This window comes from Amaranthus tricolor, chromosome 2 (genome assembly GCF_026212465.1).
Source record: "Amaranthus tricolor cultivar Red isolate AtriRed21 chromosome 2, ASM2621246v1, whole genome shotgun sequence".
Taxonomy (NCBI): Eukaryota; Viridiplantae; Streptophyta; class Magnoliopsida; order Caryophyllales; family Amaranthaceae; genus Amaranthus; species Amaranthus tricolor.
In genome coordinates, this window is record NC_080048.1 from 7,342,391 (window position 1) to 7,369,762 (window position 27,372).

Genomic DNA, 27,372 nt, shown 5'->3' on the forward strand with positions numbered 1-27,372 from the left:
TATAGTAACCAATTAAAATATGAAAATGGTTGTTGTAAGTAAACAATATACAAAAATTGAATTATTTAATAATAATCAATGGTAAAATTTATTCACAACAATTTTAATAATTGGATTATTTAGAATAATTTCGCTAAAAATAATAGTTCGTCTAAAATTTAATTTAAATACATATGAAATCCAAAGTCATTAAATTTGATGCAATATCACGGGTCATGGTTTTTTGGGTGAACAGTTATAATTTACATGGTACAATATTGTGAAGATATAGGAATTAGGATTCTATTTTAATATTATATACTTCCTTCGTGTCTATATTTAGTTACTCTTCTGTGAGACGGCCTTAGCCGTATAATTGACACAGGCCTAATAGGTTTTTTAAAATATTCTAACATACTAATTTTAAAATTTAAAAGGACAATTTTAAGACTTAAAAATTCAATTTTAAGACTTAAAAGATCAATTTTAAAGTTTTTAATATCAACTTTAATATTTGAGTCATTCTATTTTAAAGTTGAAAAAGAATTTTTAAGTCTAACAATTGGTCTTTTAAGTCTTAAAATTAGTTTTTTAAGTATTCAAATTGACCTTTTAGTCTTAAAACTGTCAAATTTCATGACTTATGTCAATTTTAAATCCTTGAAATTGGTCATTTAAATCTTCAAATTGGTCTTTTAACTTTTAAAATTAACATTTTAATTTGTAAAATTGGTAAAAAAATATAGACAATTAGGCCGGCTCAATAAGACGCTTCTTACAAGTGAAACGGTCTCTTCCAAGTTTTTGTGGTCTATATTAGATTTATTTATGAATGGGCTACTAGTGAGACTTGATCCATCCGGCTCGAAAAAACCGACGGGCTTAGATAATGTTTTTCAAAAAATTTTAAATTTGGACGGTTAATACCCACACACCAAGATAAAGGGGGCGGATAGCAACATCGAAAAATACCCATGGATATATCCGATCACCAGCTTGGTTTAATATATTAATTATTAAATAATAATTGTATTTTTTTTAAGTTGCTCTAAATTACCTAACTTAGTTTTATACGTACTCTAGTCTACTCATTTACTGCATCACCCTGCGGCCAACCTAATAATTTCCAACCCCTTACTTTTTAGGCTTTAGCAAAGCTTAGGATTTTAGACCACATTCAAACTCAAAGCAGTATCAAACTCAACGCAGCCGACTTAATTCACTTTATAATTTATATTGTATTTTAAAGTTTTATTTGGTTATTTATATCGTACTAATTAAATTATATTTTTAATTTTTATACAAGAAATGTCCGCTTATTCGCGGGTTCCGCCCACTAATAAAATGAGCAGGTAGTGACAAAAAATATGTCGATAAATGCGTGAGGACTTTTGAATATTTGAGCCGCGGGTACATTTTTTATGCATTATTCAGTTCGCTACCCGTCCAAGCTCACCTATAAACAATTCTAGTCTAAATATGTTTGTGAATTGTGAGATTGAAGAAGGCAAATTTTAAAATAAAGGATTTTTTATTATAAATAAAATAATGTAATCAACAATAGATCTTATTTATTCCCTTCTGTCATTTTTGAACAATTATGCTTTTAAAAGACACAAATTGAATATTTAAGTGTGATCTTTAAAAATATTAATTTAATGAACCCAATACCAACTGCAAAAAAGGAAAAGCATAGTAGTTGTATAAGAATTGATTGTGATAGTTGAGGATATTATATTAAGTGGGTTCAAAAAGTCTGATGATGGCTTCCAACTTCTTTTTAGTACGATAATTCAGAATTGAAGGTGTATGCTCATTACCTTATAAATTAATCCTAGTTATGTGCCCTTCAGAGTTAGGTAACGATCGCAAGTTCTTAGGTCAACCTAGCTGGAGTATAACAACGTTCAGTCTCTGTTGACAGCCTGCCTACGTCTCCTACCCTATGAAGCTGCATCCTGCACTGGGTTGTCTAGAGGGGCATTAGAACCATCAGAAATACTTAGGCCAACCTATGTGTAGGCAAATTTGTCCCATAACCTCGAACTACCGTCCAATCTATGAGTTTTCATATAGACCCATAATAGTCACTCTCCCTATATATACTCCTTATTGCTCGACCCAGAATAACAACGAGCGCTCATAAGGTCATCTAAAGGTGTACGCACATGATGCAAGGTACTAGATTGCCAAACCTGACTATGTCTAGTCTCTTGTTCCTGCCTATAATGGTGGACTGACCCAGTAATAACCCTCTCATGAGAATCCTCTCTCAGTAATATTAGTCTAGAGCTGTTGCCAGACAGTAGAACCCACCTTAATTACCAACCATTTTACTACATATTTTCATAACAACATAAAACCTAATTATTAATTAAACTAAATTTATCAATAATTATTACTAATTATTTCATGCAAAATAAAACATTATTAATTAAACTTAATAGATCATTATTAATTAATTAGACTAAATTCATTAATAATTAAACAAAAACTATTATTAATTCTGAAAGTTAATAGGAGGTTGAATACTCTCTAGAGGGGGGGGTGAATAGAGAGTTTGGGCTATTTAAAATTTTGTCTGGAAACTTGTCTCAAGAGTTTGAGGAGTCTGTTAAAAATGTTTTCTGGAACAGTTTTGAGTCAATTCGTAAACAATAACGTATGTGCGGAAAATAAACTTTAAAGTATAACACACGATATGTTAACGAGGTTCGGTTCTAACCAACCTACTCCCCGCCTATGGGTTCTCTTTCAACCCGTAGGATTTCAACGCCTTTTATTAATCCGACTTTAATACAAACAAGAAGATCTCACTATCTCCTCACACCACGTTCTTCCCCTTGAAGAACCGTATTACAAGTCCCTTTAATAAAAGCAAATCCCAAATCTCACAATAGAGATTCACAAGTTGAACACTTTGAAAAGTATTCTTGGTTAGGCGTATTAAACTTAATTTAACTCTTTTTAAAACTCTTAAGCCTATTACAAATGTAAGAATTAGATGAACTAAGAATTACAAATCTTAAAACACTTAGAGAATTTCTAAATCTTAAGTCAAGAGAGAAAGAGGTGCATAGAGATGTATCCTTAATTCTGAAATGATGCCTCATATATATAGTGTTACGCCTCAACACATTTTGAAAAATCAGAAGGCTCCTTTCCGTAATTTTCTGTTGACCTGGTCATTCTGTGCCTGTCCTCAAGATCTTGAGCTTAACTTCAAACTGACGTGTATTGACAGCTAACATAATTTCGTCATTATGTGTTGTAATTTGTCTTTAATATCCAATGCTATGCTGCCACGTTAGTATCATACAAGATATTGAAAACTAAACAAAAACCAGATTTATCAACGTTTAATTGATCATTCAAATTAATTCCTATTTTTAGTATTAATTCAAATAGTCATTTTCTATTTTTAGTGTTAATTCAAATATCATCTTATTAATAGAAAACTCTATAATTTGCATAACAACTAATTTAACATTAAATATAGCCGTGTACTATAATTAATAAAACATGTGTACCTTGTACTATATTTAATCAACAAATTAATTTAAGCACATATTTAAAATCAAGATCAAATATAAAATATTTAAACGTTTAAGATAAAACGTGTAATAAAATACTCAAACTTAATTTCAAATAATATCAAAGTTAATTTTAATGAAACCTTGACCTATTAAAATATTTCAAATATAATTACGAAATTAACCTGATTATAAGCGTAATTATCTTCTAGACTTTGAAACGTACTTCAAGACTTATAAAATCAACTTTAAGATAAACTTAAGTTCTTTAAGCATATTCCATTATCTTCGAACTTAAACATATATATCAAATACTCAGTTTACATTCAATATGATTTTGAACTAACTTAAACAACTAAATGTAATTACTTAATTTATTTGTTAATCAATATGTGTTTTGAATTATCATCACTTAAGAGAGTTGAATCTTCAAATTCTACTGAAAAAGTAAAAGATAAATTATCCAAAATACTTCAACCATTTACCAATTTTCCAACAATAATTTTAACTTCTGATTAATTATGAATAATTCTAAAAATTTAGTCCTATAGCCTAGAACATTGTTAGGAAATTGTTAACCAAATGTTTTAGGTAATTCACCCCATAAAAAAGTAAAAAGGAAAAAAAAATTTGGATCTTAAAAAGTAAAAACAAAAATCAAGGGTTCCATATGAGTTGTTTAGGATTGTCATCCTCTTGGATGAAGAATAAGGATGAAATAAAAATGAAGCAGAAGAAGATGATTCATATTTAACGTATTAAAAAAAATCTACCGCTACAAAACATTGGATTTCTTATGATTCTAAATATAGGTTCACTGAACAAAACTTTTCCTAAAAGGTTTGGAGTTATAATTCTAAATATTTGGTAATATAATTATATGTAATAAATATAATAACTATGCACGTTTGCTTGTATGACCATTGAATCAAGTGGGAAAAACAAAGAAGTCCAAGAAGATAACAAATGTGTAATTTTATAATACCAACGTGGTAGTATTATAATCCCAACTATATAGTATTATAATACCAATTTCTTAAAATTATAAATTCAACTACTGTAATTTGACAATAATATCAAAGAAAATGTAAATCATTGTAACTTCAATTGTATAGTATTATAACAGCAATCATGTAGTATTATAGTACCAACTTTGTCCTATTTCAATAACAATAGTCAAATATATCAACTTAATAATTTAATACTTAAGTGTTGAACTATAATCTAACCCCAACTAAACAATGTTTTAATCCCAATTAAGTAATGTTATACCCCAACTAAACAATGTTATAGTCCCAATTAAACTATGTTATAATCACAACTAAACAATGTTATACCCCAACAAAACAATGTTATAATCACTTATAACCCCTACTAAACTATGTTATACCCCAATTAAATCATGTTAAAACTCTAGCTAAACAATGTTTTACTCCCAACTATATTATGTTATAATTCCAACTAAAAAATGATATCACTCACATCAAACAATGTTATACTCCCAAATACATGAACCTATGTCAAGCGTTCATAATTATAATAGAATTATGTTTGGTTATATCCCCAAATATATGAATTTATAATCACAATTTCTTTTAGGAAAAATTACCTAGAATAATTCAACATTTTCATGATTTTCCTACAATAATCTTACCTTATGATTAACCATGAATAATCTCAACTTTGGAGGGTATTTTCCTAGAGTAAACCCAGTAACCGAATGACTTGTCATAGCAGGTTTTAATTTTTTTTAAAAAAAGATAAATTAAAAAAAATGTTAAAAAAAGTTTTTGATTTTCTTTTATCATTCAAAATTTTTCATGTGAATTTTCAAAATTGTTCTCTAATTTTACATTAATTTTCAGTTTATTTTTTTGGTGAATTACTTACTATAGCAGGTGATCGAGTAACTCAAGCTTACTCTAGGTAAATACCCCTTAAAGTTGGAATTATTCATGGTTAATCAATAGGTGACATTATTATAAGAAAATCATAAAAATGTTCGATTATTCTAGGTAAATTTTTCTTTTATTACCTTTCTCCAAACAGTAGACATTATTATCTTCTTCAACATCACTGTTTTCCATTATTGATGAAGTTTAAATTTTTTTTAAAAAAAAATCAGAAGATTATACATTTATAATTATAATCATTTTCAACAAATAAAATCTTAAGTTTTCATACCTTTCAAAACATTGTACTCCCACCTACATTATGTTACAATTATTCTATATTATGTTACAATTATTTTCGAAACGTAAATTTGTTAGGAAAGATGAAGAACCGAAAATGGAGACTGCGGAATCGAAAATGCAGACTGAAGAAATAGCAAACGAATATGATGGAGACTAAAGCAACAAAAATGGAAGCAATAGTTGAGGAAGATGAATGGTTTCACACGTGACACGCCTAATTCGTGCTGATTGTTTAATTATTTTTTTTTTAAAATAATTAAAATATCACCGGCCCATATACAAGGGTGACGGTCTCAAAAGTAAGAGTTTGTATAGTGTTAAAGAGTAGTACATGACATGAGTATTTATAAAAAAAATTATACTCAAAAAAGACATTTTCCTAATTTCATTACTCACGACACGACACATTTTTGTGAAGGAATTGTAAGTTCCCCAATAAAAGCCCTAAGATTTTCTATACTCTTCCTGATGAAAGCAAATTCTGTGACGAACTTCTCTAAGTTCAAAATAAATTGTTGAATAATCCTGATTCTACAGCCGAAGTTCGACATAATTTTATGCCAGAGAGTGAAAAGTTGAATGAAAGTAAACACTCGAATGTTACATTTGAATTAGGGATAAAAGATCGAGGGTTTTGATCAAAAGGAGGGTTCCGGGATTCAATCTTCAAACGATAGTGAAATTGCTGAAATGGAGTATGAGAAAAAGAATGAAAACTTTGATGGGTTGTTACAAACGTTGGACACGGACATGGATTTAAGAAATTCTTTAACAGCTGAGGTGTTTGATGAAACTTCCGTTCTTCATGTTTCTACTGTTGATGATGTTTCAAGAGTTGGAAACAAGAAACATAAGAAAGAAAATTCAAAAATTGGGAGTTGGAAATCTGTGTATTCTAGGGAAGAGATGGAACTGCTGAGATATGTTAAGTTGATAACTCAGAAGAAGCTTTGGGAAGAGATTTACAATGGGTTTTCTGCTACTTTAAAGAAAGAATATGATAACTTGGGTAGTTTTAAGAATCATAAACACGGAGGATCAAATTCTGACTATCATCAGTTTAATGGCAAGAGGAACTACAATAATGGAAGAAATTTGGGTATTTTCTCTAAATAATCCCTTTGATGCTTATTTTGTGAAATAATCAGTTTTATTGATCTCTAGTTAGTTATGTGTTCACTTTTGTGTTGTTGCTATATAGATATTGATATCATTGTTGTTCTTGAAGATTCAGTGATATTGGTCATTCTTTTTTGTTTTTCTCATTGATTGTTCTCTATTTGTCTTGTTTGATTAATGAGACATGCTTCAATAAGTTTGAGCTCTGATGTCTTGTTCTACCATCAAAAGTTTCATTATGGCTTTATCTATTCTTCTATGATGCTTTATGCTGCTGCATTGTCTGGAGAGGAGGTGAAGCATCATTCTTTTTGTTGGTGTTCCTCTCTGATTGTGTTAATGATGGCTCAATTTCTTTTCAAATATTTGGCTGCTCCAAGGGAAAGGTGCAATTATTTAAACGTTTTTGTTGCAAATTGTGATTTGAATTGAAGTTGAGGTCATTGTATTGGAACTTTGAACATTGGGTCTTTTCCTATGACAAGTATGGAGAGGAGTGTTTCTTTGGACCAAGTCATTTTTTTTCAAGTATGCTTGACATATGCTTTTTCATAGTCAAGGATATGCATAGCTTATTTGGAGAATGAGCTTGGGAATTCGATGAAGCGTGAGTGTGTTGCCCAAGACTATATTTTTGATGTTGGTTAAGCTTTGGTAAGAATAAAGATGTTTGGTTTTGTCTTGGAGCTACTTGGAAATTTTAGGCATTGGGGTTTCGAATGTTGAAACATTCACGTAATGCCTTTGAAGTTGTCCCGTTGAAGTGCTTGAATAAGCAACCTTAGGGCTTGAAAGAGGACTACTGAAAACAAGAGACATAAGCTTTTCGGATGGACTGCTTGAATGAGTAGCATGGGCGCTGGAATGGGCAGTCCTTAGCTGACACATTTCGCCTGCTTTTGTTGAGAATTCTATCATGTTGCCCCCTTCACCTGCCATTAAATATTGCCTCATGGATGTGTTGTATTTATGCCAAGCTCCTCGCCGAAGCTTCATCTATCTCTCTCTTATCACCATGCTTATTCTAAACTTGTAATATTCGCTCCCTCCCATTATCTCCCTTGTTGTAATACCTTCATGTATTGTTTAAGCTAGTAGATCCGTTATCATTTAAACACAACACTAGCCTAGAAAGAGGATGTAGCCAAGTTGGTGAACCTCATTGAGGTTGGTGCTTTTGTTGGCCATTTATTTCTTGCACATTTCATCTTGCATTGATGGCATCTTTATTGATACACATTCAAGCCACAATCTCAACTTGATTCTTGGCCCTAGCTCCTGACTTCCGCACTTAGTTAGAATATTTATTGAATGTCTACAAATGGAACTAACTATATTTATAATGGCCTACAAGTTGACGTATAATCTTGATTTCACTTGTTGCAAAATTTTTACTTAATAAGAGTGTCTAGTTCAAGTTGTATATACTGCTGGTGTATGTGGTGAAGTATGTGCAATTGTGTTGTACATGAACACTAAATCTGTTTGTAGAGTACATTAGTACTTGTTTGCACTTAATATGGTGCAATGTGTGAATAATATGCAATGAGTTTCGCAGCTTTGAGTTCTTGGTTGTTGAATAATTGATGATTAGTTGTTTGGCTCTTATTATGTTCTCTACATCAATCATAGGATTTCAGTTCTTTAAACGTTTTAGAATTTCTTAGTTTTTTATGTTGTCTTTCAGGTGAATCATATTCAGGAAAGTTGAATAGTGATGCAGATCTTGTGAGTTCCTCAAATTATTGTCGTGATGGTGACAGTGGTGGTGAGAATGGTGATGATTTAGTGGAGGATTGGGATGAAGATGAAGAGACTGATGATGAATACGAGAGCATTCAGAGAGCTGCTTTTAAGGTTGAAGGTGAACCAGATTTTGAATCAGGGCCACCAGAAGATGGATTAGAATACCTAAGGCGTGTTAGGTATTCCTCATGGTTCTTTAAGCTACCTTGCTGTTATGATTTTTTTCCGTTAATAGTTTCATCTCATGCTATCATTACTATGGACGTGCATCTCTTGACTAATAATATTAATGTGAACAATATCATTTTTACAGGTGGGAGGCTAAGCAGATTCCAAAAGTCAAGGTTGTTAAGCTTAATAATATTAAATTGAAAGATCAAAGTGTCTACATGCCCAAGATTCCAGACATTGAGGAGTGCCCTCCATACCTTGTTCCGCTGAGGCAATGGGAAGATGAGTTCATAGCTGATTTTTCGGACTTGAGGCTGGTAAATGTTCTTAAATTTTTCTTCCGTAATTATCAAGTGCTTGATTTCACATAAACCGAATTCAGTCATAGGGCTGAACAATTGATCTCGATCCTCTTAATTTTAGGCTTTTTCTCAACTTGAGAATGCCAGTAATGATGTGAACGTCGACTCAGAATCAATAATATTTTCACGCCAAGAACATAAGAGTCATGCCTCTGATAAATCAACATCACTTAAGTTAACTTCAGGGCCTCCGACACTATCTACAATTCTAGCAATGGACCCAGCGAGTAGGATGGCAATGCTGAGAAAGCGCATAAGCTTGTTCGAGAGTTCTAACGATTTGTTGAAAGAAGATTGCGTTTGGCTGTTTGCTCTTTGTGCTGTTGTCGAGACTCCCTTGGATGCTGATACTTGTGCGTCTCTTCGTTGTTTGCTTCGAAGGTGTGCACATTTGCGTGCATCAAAAGCCGAAGTTGACGATGATGTTATAATGCTGAATGTGTTGGCAACAATTTCTGGGAGATTTTTTGGGCAATCCGATGTGTGAGGAGCTGCTATGCCGAGTTTTGTTTAGCTTCATTAGGTCTTTCTCGGTACTAATTTTGGGAGTAAGAACAAGTGTTCGTGATGTATTATGATTGATAATACCGAGTTTAATCTCTCAAAGAAAAGAAATGTACTGAATGCTAGTTATTTTCGGGATGCTTTGGGTAAATAATGCAACATTTTAGGAGATTTTGTATTAGTATTACTGTATTTAATTAAGCTCAGTTTTTCTTCATGTAAAACTGATAGTATTCAGCACAACTGCACAATCACTAAAAAGCAGGTAAACAAATAACGACAATAAGAATACAGGAAGCAAAACACTCTTATACTCCTACTAGTTTTGAGGTATTGTAGGATTAGCGTTCTATGTAACTCCTGTCTCTTGATATTCTTATTACTTAATCTCGCATTAAGCACTAATATACATACATTTCAATTCGCAATGTGGAAAATTAATCTCATAATTTAAAAACTCGTCGAAATAGATTATAGAATTTTATCTTTTAGGGTTGAATTGAAAACATTAATTCTTTACACATAATATATTTATGATTTACTTATTTATTTATTAAATTGTTTTGTGTCATAATTGTGCTCTCACTAAGTTTGTGTCTTGGATCCGCCACTGCTTGTGACCCTCTATCAATGCAAATTCGTCGTACAATAATAAAGAGTTTTAGTGTAACTATATAAATTTAAAAATGCAATAAAATGATCGAAAAACATTTTAGATGAATAACAACACTTTCAATGGTGAGTACAAAAATTTTCTCACCAATTTCTCTCTATATTTTTTCATTCTACCACATCAAACTTTTTGTGTGGAAATATTTACTACTCCTAATTTAATTTATCCCATCAAAACAAAAAAATATACTCAGTACTTTCACCTTCTTACTTTTTTTATTCTACCCTTTGTTTTAACTCTCTTAATTTTTAGGAAAAAATACTTAGAATAATCCAACCTTTTTATATTTTCCTACAATATTTTCACCTATAGATTAACCATAAATGATCCCAACTTTAAGGAGTATTTGCCTTGAGTAAACCCGAGTAACCCAATGACCTGTTATAGTAGTTAATTTACCAAAAAAGTAAATTGAAAATTAATTTAAAACTAGAGAAAAGTTTAGAAAGTTTATATAAAACATTCTGAATAATAAAAAAAATCAGAAACTTTTTTTAACAATTTTTTTACATTTTTTTCGACATTTTATTTTAATTTATCTTTTTTTATAAAATTTTTTGTTATAGTTAGTCATCCGGTTACCGGATTTACTCTAGGAAAATATCCGCTAAAGTTACGATTATTCATGGTTTTTTATCAATAGGTGAAATTATTGTAGGAAAGTCATGAAAAGATTGAATTATTATAGATAATTTTTTTTAATTTTAATTTTAAATTTGTTTTGAGTGATGGGACACATTGTGTGGAAGTTTCAAAAAATTTCCTCTTAATGCTTTTTTAGAAACATTTACATATATATATATATATATATATATATATATTTTTAATGAATTTCTACTGATTGGAATAAAAGTCCCACAAAAAATTTTCTACAACTCTAGTATTCCCTCACTGATGGGAGTGCTCTAAATGATATAGAAATGAGATTTTCATATACTTAGGGTCCGTTTGATTGGGGATAATAATCAAAGGGAAAGGGAATGAAAATACCTAATTTCCTTTGTTATTGTTTGTTTGTCACTTTCTATCATTTCCTTTCCTCCATTTTAGTTTTGGATTTACCCCAAACTATTATACCCTCATTTCCCACCCCCCCACACTTTCCCATTCCATTCCCCACTTCATTACCCATCACTTAAAATTTGAACTTTGATTTATAGGTATTGTTATAATTCGCCACTATTTTCATTTTACCGCCACCCCCTAATTAAATTACGAATTTGCTCATAGACTTTAAAAAATTACGAATTTGCCATTGGACATAATAACACTATTATCAACTAAATTAATAAAAAAATTATTAATAAAAAATTAAAAATTAATTAACAACTAAATTTTAATTAATATATTATTATTATATTAAAAAATAATTAAACATTCAAATAAATTATTTAAATTCAAAACTAATTATTATAATAACATTATCATAATATAATATTTTATTAAAATAAAATAATTTATTACAACATTTATTTAAATAACAATAACTTAAAAAATAAATTAATTAAACAAAAAAATTTTATAATTCGAAATTAAAAAAAAGAAAAAAAAGAAAAAAAATACTGTGCGACTGGTAATTTTTTTTTAAAAAAATTGTTATTAATTTAATTTATATTATTATTGCTATTATTATTATTATTATTATTATTATTATTATTTGTAATCAATGGAGCTAGAAAGATATTATTTAGAGTTATGTTTTCTTTTCTTCATATTACAGGAAAAGATGATACAAGTTAATGATATTTTTTAAGTTTATCAAGTTTATCATATAATAACTAGTTATTTTTGGAAAAAATATAAAAGAATTTAAAAACTCATAATTCCTTAACTTGAACCAAACAGACACAAAGGGAATCAATGAGCATTTCATTTCGTTTCCTGAACACAACCAAACGACTAGGCTAAATTAGGGGAATCCATTCCTTTCTCTTCCATTCCCTTTCCTCATTCCATTCCGATTCCCTTGTGCGAACCAAACGGCCCCTAAGTTCAAAATGTGAGATTTTTATTATCCAAAAGGGTAGGTGTGACATTTTTAAATTTTGTATTTTGCTAAAAAATATTCCATTTTAGATTTTAAAGATAACTAGCCATGCACGGATAGCTATCCGTGTGCTTCCTCAGAACGCATCCTGGCCGTTCAATCTAATGAAATAGAGCGTCTAAATCAATCCCAACAAAACTTTCAAACTCCCGCCTTCTCTCTGCTCCATAAAACCCACATCCAATCCTTCCTCCTTCATCACAATCTCAATCTTTCAAAAAATTCCGAATTCAAAACTCCAAAATCCCTCCAATAATGGCTCGTACTAAGCAAACTGCCCGCAAATCTACCGGAGGAAAGGCTCCAAGAAAGCAGCTAGCAACAAAAGCTGCTCGGAAATCGGCGCCAGCGACTGGAGGAGTGAAGAAACCTCACAGATTCAGGCCTGGAACTGTAGCTTTGAGAGAGATTCGTAAGTATCAGAAGAGCACTGAACTTTTGATTCGTAAGCTTCCATTTCAGAGATTAGTGCGAGAAATCGCTCAAGATTTCAAAACGGATCTTCGTTTCCAAAGTTCTGCGGTAGCTGCTCTTCAGGAAGCTGCTGAAGCTTATTTGGTTGGATTGTTTGAGGATACTAATTTGTGTGCTATTCATGCTAAGAGAGTTACTATTATGCCTAAGGATATTCAGCTTGCCCGTAGGATTCGGGGTGAGAGGGCTTAGATTTTGATTTTTGATTGCAATTTTGGCTAGCATAGGTATTTTGAAAATATTTGAATGCTTTATACATGCTCTGTACGATTATGATTGTTTGAAGGATTATTAGTAATGCTAATTTTGTCTATCATCGCTCAATTATTGTTATTACTACCTTACTGGTAATCTGCTGGAGTTTTGATTTGATATGAACAACAAATCTCCATTATTTTGTGTACACAAGTCTTGGAAACTTAAGTTTGAAATCAGAAAATTTAGTTAAATTCCCATGCTAAATTCTTTCAACAAATTTAATTGATGTTTTTCTTGAATTGGTTAACTTGTTCTCACAAACTGTGAACCTTCAAATAACAAACTCAAACCTGCAAATTCTTTGGTCTTGCGAATTTAATCAGTGCCTATACATTAATGTTTTTAATAACAAATTTAATGTAGGGTACCAAATTGCAAAAATCACACGAAGTGGTGAAATCTTATTCATAGATCATAAAATTAAACAAAAATGAAAGAACGAGCATCATAAATATTACCGTATGGTTATTATTTGACAGTTCATTATACGTTCTAACCTATGTTTATCGGGACTCTGGCATCCCGAGATCCCAGCCAAAAGTGACACAACTCACACAAGTCATCTAACTGAAAATCAGGGTAGTTCGATGACATATGCTTTATTGTATGTACATTTTACTACTAATACTGCACTAATATACAATGCACCACTATGAAGCTCAAGCAAGCTGGATCTTTGCTTCAAAGAGTACTGAACTGTAAGACTTTAGTTCGTATGCTAGTAATTCAGGCATCTGCTCAGGAATAGGAATTCCGTCTGAGGAGAAAAACCCAGGAAATGCTAGACCAGTGTCGACCAATCGTACCCATGTCATCCCCTCGGGTGGTGATGGTAAGACAACCGTTTCAGAATTTTCTCCGGCATTAAAGGCAACATACAAGTTACTGCGCATAGAAGACGACAAGTTTTTGACATCTATGTTCTCTGCCTTCAGTTCCATTGCCAGGAATTTAACTGATGGATCGTCCCATTTTGGAGGCGACAAGTCACTGTGATACCAGCCAATATTTTCTTCTTCAATGAATTCCTTCCGTTGAAGAAGATCACCACGTCTTTCTCTTAGAGAAGTCAGAAATGAGATAAACTGCGTGATTTGGACACCAAACGCAGAGCTAAGAGCGTTCCAATTCAGAGGTTTTCTGTCACTGTATGCAAGGGATCCACCAGATGATTGCCCACATTCATCACCCATGTTCAATACAGGAACGCCAAGCGAAACAAATAAGATTAACAGAAAGTTGCGAATCTGTTTGAGTCGTCTCTCAAGGACAAGTTTGTTGTTTGTAGGGCCTTCTTCTCCACAATTCCAACTTAATTCAGAAGCAAGATCATTCTTGCTGAAACTAACCAAATCAACTAGCGGAAGGCCGACATTCCTGGTAATGTAATTGAAGGAAAACGAGGGACCTCTTCCAGCCGAGAAGATATCCCCACTTCCACAAAGTCGTGTTGCAAGACTGCTTATAAGTCCCTCACCCTTTAGAAAATTTCTCACATCACAAGAAAATTTCGAATTTATTTCAGCCCATCTTTTCCAATGTGGAAAAACAGTTTCTTTGGAATTCATGTCATAAGGATCCCAAAAATCGGCAATCATCTTGGTTTTCGAAAGTACAGGATCAAAGGCAATTGTTTCGATTAATGGGGGGCGAGACAAGCTCTCCCCATAAGATCCTTTTAAGAGATACGAAGCATTTATGAAGCAAAACCCATCTATATGAAACTCTGTCACCCAATACTGAAGACTATCAACGATCATCTGCTGTACGATTGGATAGTTACAGTTCAAAGCATTCCGGGCAGTTAATTCTCCGTTCTGATCAGCATAAAAATAGGATAAAGGGTCAATCGCTTGAAGTATTCCATCTTCGGTGGTGTGAGTGAAAACAACTTCCAAGTAAACCTCTATTCCATGGGCATGCATTTTCTTCACCATCGTTTTCATCGACTTGATAGCAGATACGAAGTCATTAGCGGGTCCATATACCTGCTGTGGTGAAAAATAATGCAAAGGAAAATAGGGACTCTTTTTTTCATTGCATGGGAAAATAGGCTCTAATAAGATGCCGTTGATACCGAGACTTTTGAAATGCTGGAGTTTTTCAGTAATACCAGCAAAGTTTCCAGTAAAGTCAGCAGGTAGTTTACTAGATTTGTCCCCAGTAAATTGCATCACATTGAGTCGATAAAGAACTAATTTCTCCAAGGCTAACCCAGGACGGGCATCTCCATTCCAATCAAAAGCAGGTACATCACGTAATTCTCCAAGATCAGGTAAATCGGGAACCTTTTTCCTTAATAGTTTAGCATACGGATCTAAAAGAACTTGATTACTTCTTTCACTGAATACTACTCCTTTGCATCGATAGCCATAACTCACAAACGGTCCAGCACTATCGAAGGATGCATGCCAAATATCACCAGTTCGGTTTACATATGGATCTAGTTCAATCTCCAAAGCAGGTTCCTCTGATTCATTATCATCAAACAAACAAAGGAAAACACTTTCTGTATTCCTGGAGAAAAAAGCAAAATTTATCCTACCATCAGTGCAGAAAGAAAGACCAAGTGGAGCCGGGTATCCAGAAGCAAAGCCAACTGGAACAGAAAATTTGGTGTGCCTATGACTCTTTACCTCTAAATTTTCTGATTCAGTACCATTAGAACGTTTTAATACGAATGAGAGATAAAATGGGGCTAAATGTGATTCAAATTCCATTTCAACCACATAGGTGCCGAAAGGGTTCCTCCTTAAAGGGATTTGATAAATGGCCTTCTGGGCATCTGGAGATGAGGTTTGAAGTTCAAGAGGGATAAAAGATGAGTCAGATCTGTATATACCCCAACTTAGTATAGGCTTCTCTGGATCACTCAATTCTGAAGGCAAAACCTCAATATGTACTGTATGCCTTGAGCTTCTTTTCCCTACAGCGACCTTCACCTGCCCACCATTCTCGGTCCTAAAAAGGTATTTTGAGGATCCTTGCTTAACATGTTCAACGGGAATACCAGATAAGGCTCTTGTTCGGAGACCTAGAAATCTAACGGGGTGTCTTTTGTGACAATCATAGCTTCCTCCAAATACAAGTTCATGTCCAGACCTATTTTTTCCTTCACTTCTTATATTCCTTTGATCATATGAGATGTGAGCAGAAGCAAATTTCCTCGATGATTCTGCACTACAACTGATTGTTCGGAGGAATCCTATAGGAGTGGGCGTTAAAAGCATTGCCATTTAGCGCTGGAAATAGAGATGTATTTACAACTTTACAAGATGCTACACTTGAATGAGACCTGCTAGGTAAAAGGGTAAATAGTAAGTAAAAAAAAAAGATTGTGCAGTAGGCCTATAAGTTGCAATCGCAAACAACAAACAGCATCAGAAAATCTAAAAAGCATGAAATTTGCTCAACCAGATCTCCCAGTAGTTAAAATCCAGTATGCACCACAAGTTTATATTTTCACAACATATAACTAATAAATGGCAAGATCCGCAATGACACGGAAGATAAGCTACCAATAAGCTGCTATGCCATACAAGCAATGGGTGACTTACAAAAGGAAGAGGAAGAATCAAAATGCAGATGCTGATGTGGCACAGGGGAATATTGGCCAACCAATTTTCGTTATCAAAAGAAAATGTAAGAAGAGGGTGTTGGACCAAAGTCCAACGTTGGGCTTATATGTAAATATTTATGTCATTATAATTAAAAAAAACTGTCATGTCCTAATCAAAGTGATCTAATTAAAGTTAAAGGGTTTAGACTTAAATGTATCAATAGGTTGTGGACCTTAAATGTGTAGAGACTCGTTTTATGATTGGGTTCTATGATAGGCCGAATACCAGTCACAAGTTATTATATATATATAACAGTTATGGTCCCAGGGTTATATATATTCCTTTTCTCCTGCCATCCCATTATAAGAGAGAATTAAGAGTGATAACGTTAAGACTCGTCACTTTAGGGAATACGTGTTAATCTAGAAGATCTAAACGCTCTTATCTTTAAGATTATCTACCGTGCTATGGAATCAGGTATTCTTTAGTTTTGTTTTTTTTGGTTTGTTCTTCTAATTCGACATAATCGATCCTGTTTGTTAGTAATGGTATTTTTTTGTCCCTTCAAGTGGTATCAGTCGCTTCTTATGTTGAGTTTTTAGGACAAATTATTTTGTTCACTGTTTTTTTTAATTGAATGTCGTGAAAATTCCATGATCCAATCGTTTTTTTCATGATCTCAAAGTCTTTTCCGCCGCCATATTTATGCTTTGTTTTTCGATTAAGTGGGTATCGAGTAATCAAATAGTTTTTTTTTTAATCCGTTTCTGTCATTGGAATCAGAAAATTTGGTTTCATCCTTTTTTTGCTAATATTTATTAAGAAATCAGTTATTTCATTTTTATTTCATTAATTATATTTTTAATGGAATTTGGTTGTTAATGAAATTGAAATCAGTTTTTTTCTGTTTTGGTTTTCTTTGAATATTTCCTATTTTTTTAGGAAATTCAGTTTTTTTTAGGTGTTGAAATTATTGTTCGGTTATTGCAATGACTAAGATTATTAAGTTCCTTTTTTTTTTTGGTTTATGGTTTAATTATCCCCTCTTTTAATGGAGATATTTTAGGAAATCAATTTATTATAAGTTTTGAGAAACACGTCTTTTTTTCTTGAAATTATGAATTATTAATTGCTCTTGTATTACAATAATTTTTATGTTATTGTAAAATAGGATATTCAGAATCATTTAAGTTTAATTATAGTATGATTTTATATATACTGGAGGTATTTGATTGACACAATAAGTCGCCAAAGTGACCTCTTTTGTTAAAATTAAATTATTAACAGTATAAAAGGATGATTCATATAAATTATATTATTATCGATCGGCTCAAAAGAAGGTCCCTAATATTATACTTGTGTGAATTTTTTCGAGTTATGATAAACATGTGATAATTATAAGGATTACATATGATTATTTAATCGTCCCAAAGGACGGTTTTATAGTCGACGTGTTATTTATTATCAGTGTTTAATTACTGCAACATGATATCAATAAGAAGTTAGTATTTTCATCCAAAGATGGAATATTAATGGAAAATTGACGTCTTGTAATGGGATGTTACTAAATTAAACTTATTATTATTATTGATTTAAGAATTAAAGTATGTGAGCTTATTATGTTTATTTTTCTTGTTCTCTGTCAGCTATGTCTAATCCTACTAATATTACTTCGAACATCAATTCAATTCCTATGTTGAATGGCTCAAATTTTAAAGAATGGAAAAAAAATCTTTCGATTGTTCTAGGACTTATGGATCTCGACCTTGCGTTAAGGGTTGACTCTCCCGCACAAGTTACTAATCTGAGTACCTCTAATTAAAAGAGGGAGTTTGAAAGGTGGGAGAGATCAAATCGCATGTGTATGATGATTATCAAAAGGGCCATTCCTGAAGCATTCAGAGGTACAATGTCTGATGACATAACTACAACTAAAGCTTTCCTTACGGATATTGAAAAGACGTTTGTCAAAAATGAAAAGGCTGAAATTGGTACAATTTTGACGAACTTAATTTGATTGAGATGTAAAGGTAATGGTAATATCAGGGAGTACATAATGAAAATGTCTCATCTAGCTTCAAAACTAAAGACACTAAACCTAGAAATTTTTGAGGATCTAATAGTGTACTTGGTTTTGATATCTCTTCCTGCAAGTTTTAATCAATTTAAGGTGAGCTATAATTGTCAGAAAGAGACCTGGTCTCTGAATGAGCTCATCTCCCACTGTGTACAGGGAGAAGAGTAAAGGTTAAAGCTAGATAAGACTTAAAGTGCTCATCTTGCCTTTACCTCGAAATCTAAAAGGAAAAGACTACAAAAGAAAAAAGCTGCAGATAAGGATTCTCAAAAAAAACAAAAAAGGACAAATCAACCGATGTTGAAAATAACGGTTGTTTCTTTTGTGGAAATCCTAATCACAGGAAGAAGCAATGCAACAATTATCACGTTTGCCGTGCTAAGAAAGGTATGCTTCTTAGTTTGGTTTGTTCTGAGGTTAATTTGGTTTCTGTACCTAGACACACATGGTGGATAGATTCTGGAGCAACCACTCACATCAGTGTGTCTTTGCAGGGTTGCCTGAGTCGCCGAAAACCAACTGATGGTGAAAGATACATCTATGTGGGAGACGGCAAGACGGTTGAAGTACAAGCAATTGGAAAGTTTAGATTATTGTTAAAAACTGGATTTTATTTGGATCTTAATGAAACTTTTGTTGTACCGTCTTTTCGACGGAATTTAATTTCAATTTCTGCTTTGGACAAATTTGGTTTTTCTTGTTCGTTTGGAAATGGAATTTTTAGTTTGTTTCATGATTCAAAGTTGGTTGGTTCTGATTTTTTATTGTTAAATGATAATCTATATACAATTGACTCTATTACTTCATATAATGAATCCTTACAATTATCTTCGCAAGGGATAAAACGAAAGGCAACTAATGAAAATTCAGCGTCATTGTGGCACAAGAGATTGGGCCATATCTCTAAAAGGAGAATGGAAAGGCTCGTGTCTGATGGCATTTTAGGACCTTTAATTTTCACAGACATGGATGTGTGTGTTGAATATATTAAAGGAAAACAAACCAATAAAAGGAGATATGATGCAAACAAGTCTTAGATATGGCTATATATATCTCATTCATAAAAAGACTCAATCACTAGACGTGTTCAAAAATTATAAGGCTGAAGTTGAAAATCAACTTAACAAAAGGATTAAGGCCGTCAGATTTGATCGTGGGGGTGAATACTATGGTCGTTATGACAGTTCAGGTGAACAACGTCCAGGGCCTTTTGCTAAATTCCTGGAGCAATGTGGTATTGTTCCTCAGTACACCATGCCTGGTACTCCAACTATGAATGGTGTTGCTGAGAGACGAAATAGGACTCTTAAGGAAATGGTAAGGAGCATGATTAGTCATTCTACCTTACCAGAGTCACTCTGGGGAGAAGCACTTAAGACTGCAGCTTATATTCTTAACAGAGTACCAACAAGAGCGACTAATAATAAGACCCCATATGAACTGTGGACTGGTAAAAAGCCAAGTCTATATCATTTTCATATTTGGGAATGTCCAATAGAGGCACGGCCTTATAAGCCTAATGAAAAGAAATTGGATTCCAGAACTGTTAGTTATTATTTTGTTGGATACTCAGAAAGGTCAAGGGGGTTTAAGTTTTATGATCCCAAAGCTAAATCTTTTTTTGAGACGATTAATGCTAGATTTCTTGAGGATGTCGATTTTGTGGAGGGGGATACAGTTAGAAACATTGTCTTTAAAGAAGAGAATATTATTATTCCTCCAGATGTCATTTGGTATTGAATCGATTCCCACATCGGACATTACTTATGACGCAGTTCAAAACAATGTTGATGGAGAACCTCCCGAAGAACAAACTCTCACTCCTCAAGAAGTTGTGCCATTAAGAAGGTCCACTAGAGAGAGAAGGAAGAAGTGCATTGCCAGATGATTACATTGCATATCTTCAAGAACATGAAAATTCTACCTCTCCAGACTGGATAGATGCCGAAAAAGACGAGTTTGAACACATTGTAATGGAAGATGACCCAGTCGATTTTCATCAAGTTATGGAAAGTGCAAATTCTCGGCAATGGCTTGAAGCCATGAACGGGGAAATGCAATCCATGAAGGACAATGATGTTTGGGATCTCGTCGCATTGCCAGAAGGTATAAAACCTATTGGTAATAAATGGATATTTAAAACCAAAAAGGATTCAAATGGCAATGTTGAGAGATTCAAAGCTCGTCCGGTAGTGCAAGGTTTTACACAAAAGGAAGACATTGATTACAAAGAGACTTTCTCTCCGGTTTCTTCGAAAGACTCCTTGAGGATAATAATGGCATTGGTAGCACATTTTGATCTTGAGTTACATCAGATGGATGTAAAGACAACGTTTCTCAATGGTAATATTGATGAGACAATTTATATGAAACAACCTGAAAACTTTGCGGTGGGTGACCCAAAGAAGATGGTTTATAAACTTAAGAAATCCATCTATGGACTCAAGCAGGCGTCTCGTCAATGGTATTTGAAGTTTCAAAGACCACTTAAGTTATATTGTGACAATGACTTCGCTGTGAAATTTTCTAACAACAATAAGAGTTCGAGGAAGTCAAAGTTTGTGGCTCTCAAATTCTTGGTTGTAAAAGAAAGGGTTCAGCATAAAGAATTGTCAGTTAAACATATCAGTACAAACTCTATGATTGCGGATCCGCTTACCAAAGCATCACCACCCAAGCGATTTCTTGAGCATGTGGTGTATCAATAGGTTGTGGGCCTTAAATGTGTAGAGACTCGTTTTATGACTGGGTTCTATGATGGGCCGAATACCACTCACAAGTTATTACATATATAGCAGTTATAGTCCCTGGGTTATACATATTCCTTTTCTCCTGCCATCCCATTATCAGAGAGAATTAAGAGTGATAACGTTAAGGGTCGTCACTTTAGGGAATACGTGTTAATCTAAGAAGATTTAAACGCTCTAATCTTCAAGATTATCTACCGTGCTATGGAATCAGGTATTCTTTAGTTTTGTTTTTTTGGTTTGTTCTTCTAATTCGACATAATCGATCCTGTTTGTTAGTAATGGTATTCACCATTTTTTGTCCCTTCAAAAGGAATTTTAGTGGATGGAGGGCAAAACAAATCTGTTACGTGAGCTGGCAGGAGAGTCGCTAAATACATTATATAGCTGAGATAATAATATAATGAGCATGCCTTTTCTGAAATACAAAATACTGGAGTTGAAGTTGATGGTTGCTCGAAAATCAGTGTGTTTATTAATTTTCTTCCTTTTTCTTATACTTCTTAATTTTCTTCTTTACAAACTGCTCGATTGCTATAATCTATAGCAAATCTGGAAAACCAAATTCATAACCTTTCCATCCAAATCAACTCAAAACTGGACAAATTCTGTTCTGAAATTACCTAGAACAACATAGCCATTCACTCCTAAATTGAAACCCTAAATCAACAAAATACCACCCTATCCTCCCAAATGGAAAACATAAACCGCACCTTACAATTACTCGGAGAAAAACTCACCACCCCAAAACACAACACCTTTTCAAATCGCCCAAACCAACACCATAACTAACCCGGAGAGTAGAGGAATCCAACAAACCATTTCAATTAATCCCGATGTCGGAAATTCGAAAACAAAAAGAAATTGACTTAACTATGTTTGATGGTGACAACCCGGATGCCTGGATCAGGAAGGCGGAGCGCTACTTTGCGTATTATAGACTGAAGGAGGAAAAACGTGTCGAGGAGGCTGTGATTAGTCTTGAAGGACGAGCCTTGGTGTGGTACCAATGGGAACACCAGAAAAGAGCAATAGGCCGTTGGGAGGAATTGAAGGGCCTGCTGCTGAGGCAGTTTCGATCGGTGGACCAAGGCTCTTTGCGGGAGCAGTGGTTGGCGGTGGTACAGATGGGAACGGTGGAGGATTATTGCTTGGAGTTTGTGGAGAGGGCGACACATATGGAGCCAAAACCAAATCACTGTACCTGGGAGCATTTATCAATGGGTTAAAGAAGGAAGTAAAAAAGAGAACTCGGGATTCATGGACCCACCACAATAGAAATGGCCATGGACTTCGCTGTAAAAATAGACCAAAAATTAAATGTGGGCCATAGAAATTAGGGGAACATCTAAAGAGGGGAAAACCGTGAGGAGACACGTGCCCCACTTTATGACTCAGCAACCGCAACCTCTCACAAATACCCATTTCCTACCCCAAACACGACATTCCAAAAAAACCAGTACCCAAACAACCGGCCTAAACTTAACTTGACCCACCAAGAGATGATGGATAAACGAGCACTAGAGCATGTAGAGATGTACGTTTGGGCTTGCAAGGAATCCAGATTTTGGATGACTTCCTGATATTAGAACTAGGGAATTTTGATGTGATCTTAGGATTACAGTGGCTGGAGAAGTTGGGGGAGATAACCACTAATTGGAAAATACAAAGAATGCGCTTTCAGGGGGAACATGGCCTTGTAGAACTGCGGGGGGTTTTTTCTTTGGGAAAATCAACAGAAACATTCAATCAAGCAAATCAAATTGACGTGAATTTTAGGAAGCACAAACATGACTGCATTTAGATCATGTTTGGGTAGCAACTTTTATGTGATTAGAAATAGAATTGGCACATGCTTTAATGTCGGTTTGGTTTAGTGAATGGCTATTTCAATCCATAGCACAATACAGGGCCGCATCATCATAGTGCAATCATCTTGTATCGCAAAGGTTTTTGATTTTACTGCGACCGAAATATAAGCCGTATTGACAGATTCGCGACCATTACTGCAACCGTGATCAAGAACATATTTTTTCACTTTGAGCTAGTCTATTACCATTTCTTGAGAGAATAAGATTTGCCCCCTTCTATAGCTTTTTACCCTTGCATCAACACAATCCATTTAACGATAGAATCGAAAAACTACTTTTGACCCACAGTCACCACACCAGTTATCATCATTGCCAGACAATCACTATTCATAGATCATAATTTACTCCAAATAACGTACATTTCTCCAATTATTAGCACTAGAAGAGAGGAAAAAGAAGTTGTCGGTTGACACTGTAAGTAACTTCCATAGTTAACCAAATACTATATAGTCAATACTATCTTTCATCCCCAAATCAATTTCATTTCGAGCTATTAACTTTCAAACTATGAATATAACAGTTTTTAAGGTTCCATCATCATCAATCCATACATACTAGCATTGTATCATTTTCAAATTACATGAATGATACATAATCTACCAATGATAAAAATACTTAGATCCTTAACTATGATTACAATAATGCTTCCTATTTGAACCAATCATCTCAAATAATTACTAGCCTTAGAGAAAGAACCTTAATTTTGAAACATCGGATATGCTCAAAATCTCGAATGGTTCACCTATTATCAAGTTCATTTCCTGATAAATAGCCAGTTCAAATCTTTGAGAAATCACAAATTTGTACGAATTAAAACAATACTCAGAAAGCATTCAAGCAAAACTCAACATTCAACAAATTAAAAAGTGAAGTAAGGAATGAAAGAAATACCAATCGAAAATGACGGTGTCGTTTCAGAGTGTATTTTCCTTGCGATGAGTGTTCATGGTTCGATCTGCGCTTCCCAAAGTCACAATTGAAATCCTCGTTTAATGTACAGTACTCGACAGTCACTAACGTAATGATATTGATTAAGCAATTTAATTTTCATATTCATGGGAATCTAAAAATTAAAATATAGTTATATTCTCGGTAAAAACTTTAAAGTTTCCTTAATTTTTTAATGTGCATAATTAGAAATATTAATGTTGGAATTTGTATCTTGAACGTGATAAAAGCAAATAGTGAAAATAAAAAAAAAACGGAGGAATACTGAGCTCTTATATTTACCAATCTATCTTAATTTATCTTTTCATTAATTTTTACCATGGAGTAGAGTGTGCTAAACTGATAATTAATTTGATTTTTAGTGTGAAGTTTAATTACTCGATTTTACTTAATATTATGTTTTGAAATCATATTTTCATTACAAAATTAAAATCGTTTCAGATTTAATGTTTTGATAAAAAAATTTATTAAATTTAAATTTTGTTATCTTGATCAATTTTAATTTTATATTAAAATAATTAAAATTGAGAATTTAAATGTAACTATTCAAATCTTATCATTTTTAAATTTAAATCAATAAATTAGTTATTTTTTTATCTTCTTTTTTCAAAGCTAAACTTTTATGAACTATTTACCAAAGATGATCTTTTTCGATATTAAAATTAGGGGAGGATCAAGTTCTTTTCCATAAGTTCAAACTTGCATTTTAATAAAGAAAAATTGTTTCTTAAAAGTTACTCCTTCCGTTCTTATTTGATCTTCCACTTTGTGTTTTGCACACAAATTAAGGAAGATGGAATCTTTGGTTGTAGTGGGTATTATTTTAATTAAATAGTTGTGTGAAGTAATGATTGTATTGAAAGTATGAGAGATAAAATAATTATAAATAAAACTAAATGAAAAAAAAACTCTGATTTATTAATGAAGAGAGGCAAAGTATAAGCTCATGCCCCTTTCAGCTGACCCTCTCGGGTCCTACATTCGGGAAAAACTAACACACTGGGGTACTAAACCAGTGAAGAGGCCACCATATTGGGGTTTGCAAGGCCCGCATGGTAACACCTCGGTCAAGGGGCGGTATCGGCCACCCGGCGCCCAATGACCCAAGCATGCTCATACCCCCCTTACGGTGGTCCCGTCGAACCTCACCTAGGGGACTATTAAATCAACCGGACATAATCCAGTTGAGTCACGCCAGCTAATCATAACTAATACTTTATCAGATGGAAATAGCTTCCACTTTCAACTATTAATGAGCGCTTTGGGATAGCAGAGCGCCAAAATCCACTGAGCCACTCATCAAAATATGAAATTCACCTCTAAAGGAGTCATTCTAACTCCAAGGCATAATCTAATTCTTAAATAGATAAGGGGTAGTTCTCGCCTTCTATTAACACTCTCATTCTCTAAACTATTCTAAGCGCAAGGATTTCATAGTCGATAGCTCTTCATGTAAAGTGTACTCACTAGTATTTCATAGTTTCAATGCAATGTATATTATAACAATAAACAATAATGTCTTAAAGAAAATTGCATATAAGAGTTAGTTACTGCGTGTACGTACCTGTAAGCGTCACTGCACGATCAAAAGTCACAAAATCACCCGACTAAGGCTCTACTTTCCTCTTACAAAAATGGGCACCTAATAAGTTATGAGTAGAACTAATAAGTTCCCTTAACTACTTTGACATACCAAACTAAATACCAAAGTAACTGCTATCACCCACTCAACATGAGTTTCCGATTACTCTAACACGCACACAACTCATTCAATACAAGTCAAAAGCATTAACTCAACACAACATAAGTCTTTCCATCAATTTAAAGTAGAAGTATGTGTGAATCGTTTCTTTACACTAACTAATTTTGAGCATATCGGCTCGCGTTACCCAAAAATAACTAATCACAACTAAATCTTATAATTTTAATATAACATTAATATAACGATAAGGCAAAATCTTAGAGTTATCGTATCGGGATATCATATGTTAAATTCTCCAAAGATATTAAGAAATATAGTCAAAACAACACGACAATTAACTTTAGCAACCATCGACGATAAGTTAACATAATGCTCTTGGCTTACGAATATCATGTATCTATAACTTCAATAACAACCTAATAAGAGTATTTGTAATTTATAACAATCAAACCACAACAATTAGTAACTATTATTCGCAATTTAATCAATCAAAATCACTTTCATAGTCAACTAACATCATCACCATTACTAATTATTCACAACAATAACCAATCGACAAAATCTTAAAACAACTTTTAAAGTTATTTAATCAATCATCACCAAAATATAGTATAACAAACACATCATTGGTAATTTCGTCTCTAAATCCAAGCCCTAATCGTTTTGTGTTCAAAGATAACATATTTAATTACTGCCCATACTAAGATTCAAAGAAACTAATACAAAATCACACAACCCATAATTTCAAATCACCCTTCAAACCCTAAGTCATGAACATGTTTAATTCATCAAACACTCTTGCCCACAAAAAGATTCAATGAAAATAATACAAGTTCTAACACTTTTCATTCATATTTCAAAAACCTAATTCATAAGTACATTCAAATCATCAATCCAATTCTCACTCATTACAAGATTCAATAACAATCATACAAAGTTCAATCCTTTTCTCATAAACTTTATAAAACTTTTAATTGAAAACAACAAGAATCAAATAGAAGAGGAGATGGCTTACAAAGTTAAAACTAGCAAAAAGGGGAAAGAGGTAAGTTAGGGTTGTGGTAGTGGTGGCACGGGACCGAACCGGTTGGAGAGAGGACCCCAAACTGACCACCGTGGCTGGCGGCACGTGCAGCAAATGCAGCACCTCAAGCTGCTGCTTCCGTGGCTGTTTAAAGGGGAAAAACAGCTGCGTCACAGGGAGGAGAGAGGGAAGACCGGTGGTGTTGTGGGAGGCCGGTTTCCGCCGCAGCTGGGCTGCTGGTTGGTGGTCTCGTGGCTCAGAAGTGAGGGAAAGGGGAGAGAAGAGAGAAGCGAGGAGAAGAGGCGTGCCGTTTTTTTTTTAATGGAACAAGGAGTAATACTCACTTAAACCGTAACCCATCCTATATATTTTATTTATTTAC

General features: G+C 33.5%; 3 protein-coding genes across 6 annotated transcripts; 2 read left to right on the plus strand and 1 right to left on the minus strand.

Moving 5' to 3' along the window:
• Positions 1-6,042: 6,042 nt before the first annotated feature.
• On the plus strand, positions 6,043-10,037 carry LOC130803915 (uncharacterized). Its single transcript, XM_057668149.1, has 4 exons — positions 6,043-6,806; positions 8,514-8,751; positions 8,886-9,060; positions 9,167-10,037. Exons 1-4 carry the CDS (start codon positions 6,398-6,400, stop codon positions 9,590-9,592), a joined length of 1,248 nt encoding a protein of 415 aa, XP_057524132.1. The 5' UTR covers positions 6,043-6,397; the 3' UTR covers positions 9,593-10,037.
• A 2,471-nt stretch (positions 10,038-12,508) lies between these two features.
• Positions 12,509-13,163, plus strand: LOC130803949 (histone H3.2). The gene has a single exon (XM_057668193.1). It carries the CDS (start codon positions 12,585-12,587, stop codon positions 12,993-12,995), a length of 411 nt encoding a protein of 136 aa, XP_057524176.1. The 5' UTR covers positions 12,509-12,584; the 3' UTR covers positions 12,996-13,163.
• A 265-nt stretch (positions 13,164-13,428) lies between these two features.
• LOC130803924 (isoamylase 2, chloroplastic) lies at positions 13,429-27,328 on the minus strand. Of its 4 annotated transcripts, XM_057668161.1 has the most exons (5): positions 26,982-27,319; positions 25,829-25,906; positions 24,208-24,271; positions 22,320-22,649; positions 13,429-16,356 (listed from the first exon to the last, which is right to left on the minus strand). In XM_057668161.1, the coding sequence occupies exon 5, from the start codon at positions 16,295-16,297 to the stop codon at positions 13,721-13,723; it is 2,577 nt and encodes an 858-aa protein (XP_057524144.1). In that variant the 5' UTR covers positions 16,298-16,356; positions 22,320-22,649; positions 24,208-24,271; positions 25,829-25,906; positions 26,982-27,319; the 3' UTR covers positions 13,429-13,720. The 4 variants fall into 4 exon arrangements, with proteins under 4 accessions (XP_057524144.1, XP_057524157.1, XP_057524150.1 ...); XM_057668174.1 differs by lacking the exon at positions 22,320-22,649 and having other exon boundaries at positions 26,982-27,328; XM_057668167.1 differs by lacking the exon at positions 22,320-22,649 and having other exon boundaries at positions 24,208-24,329.
• Between the last annotated feature and the right edge of the window lie 44 nt (positions 27,329-27,372).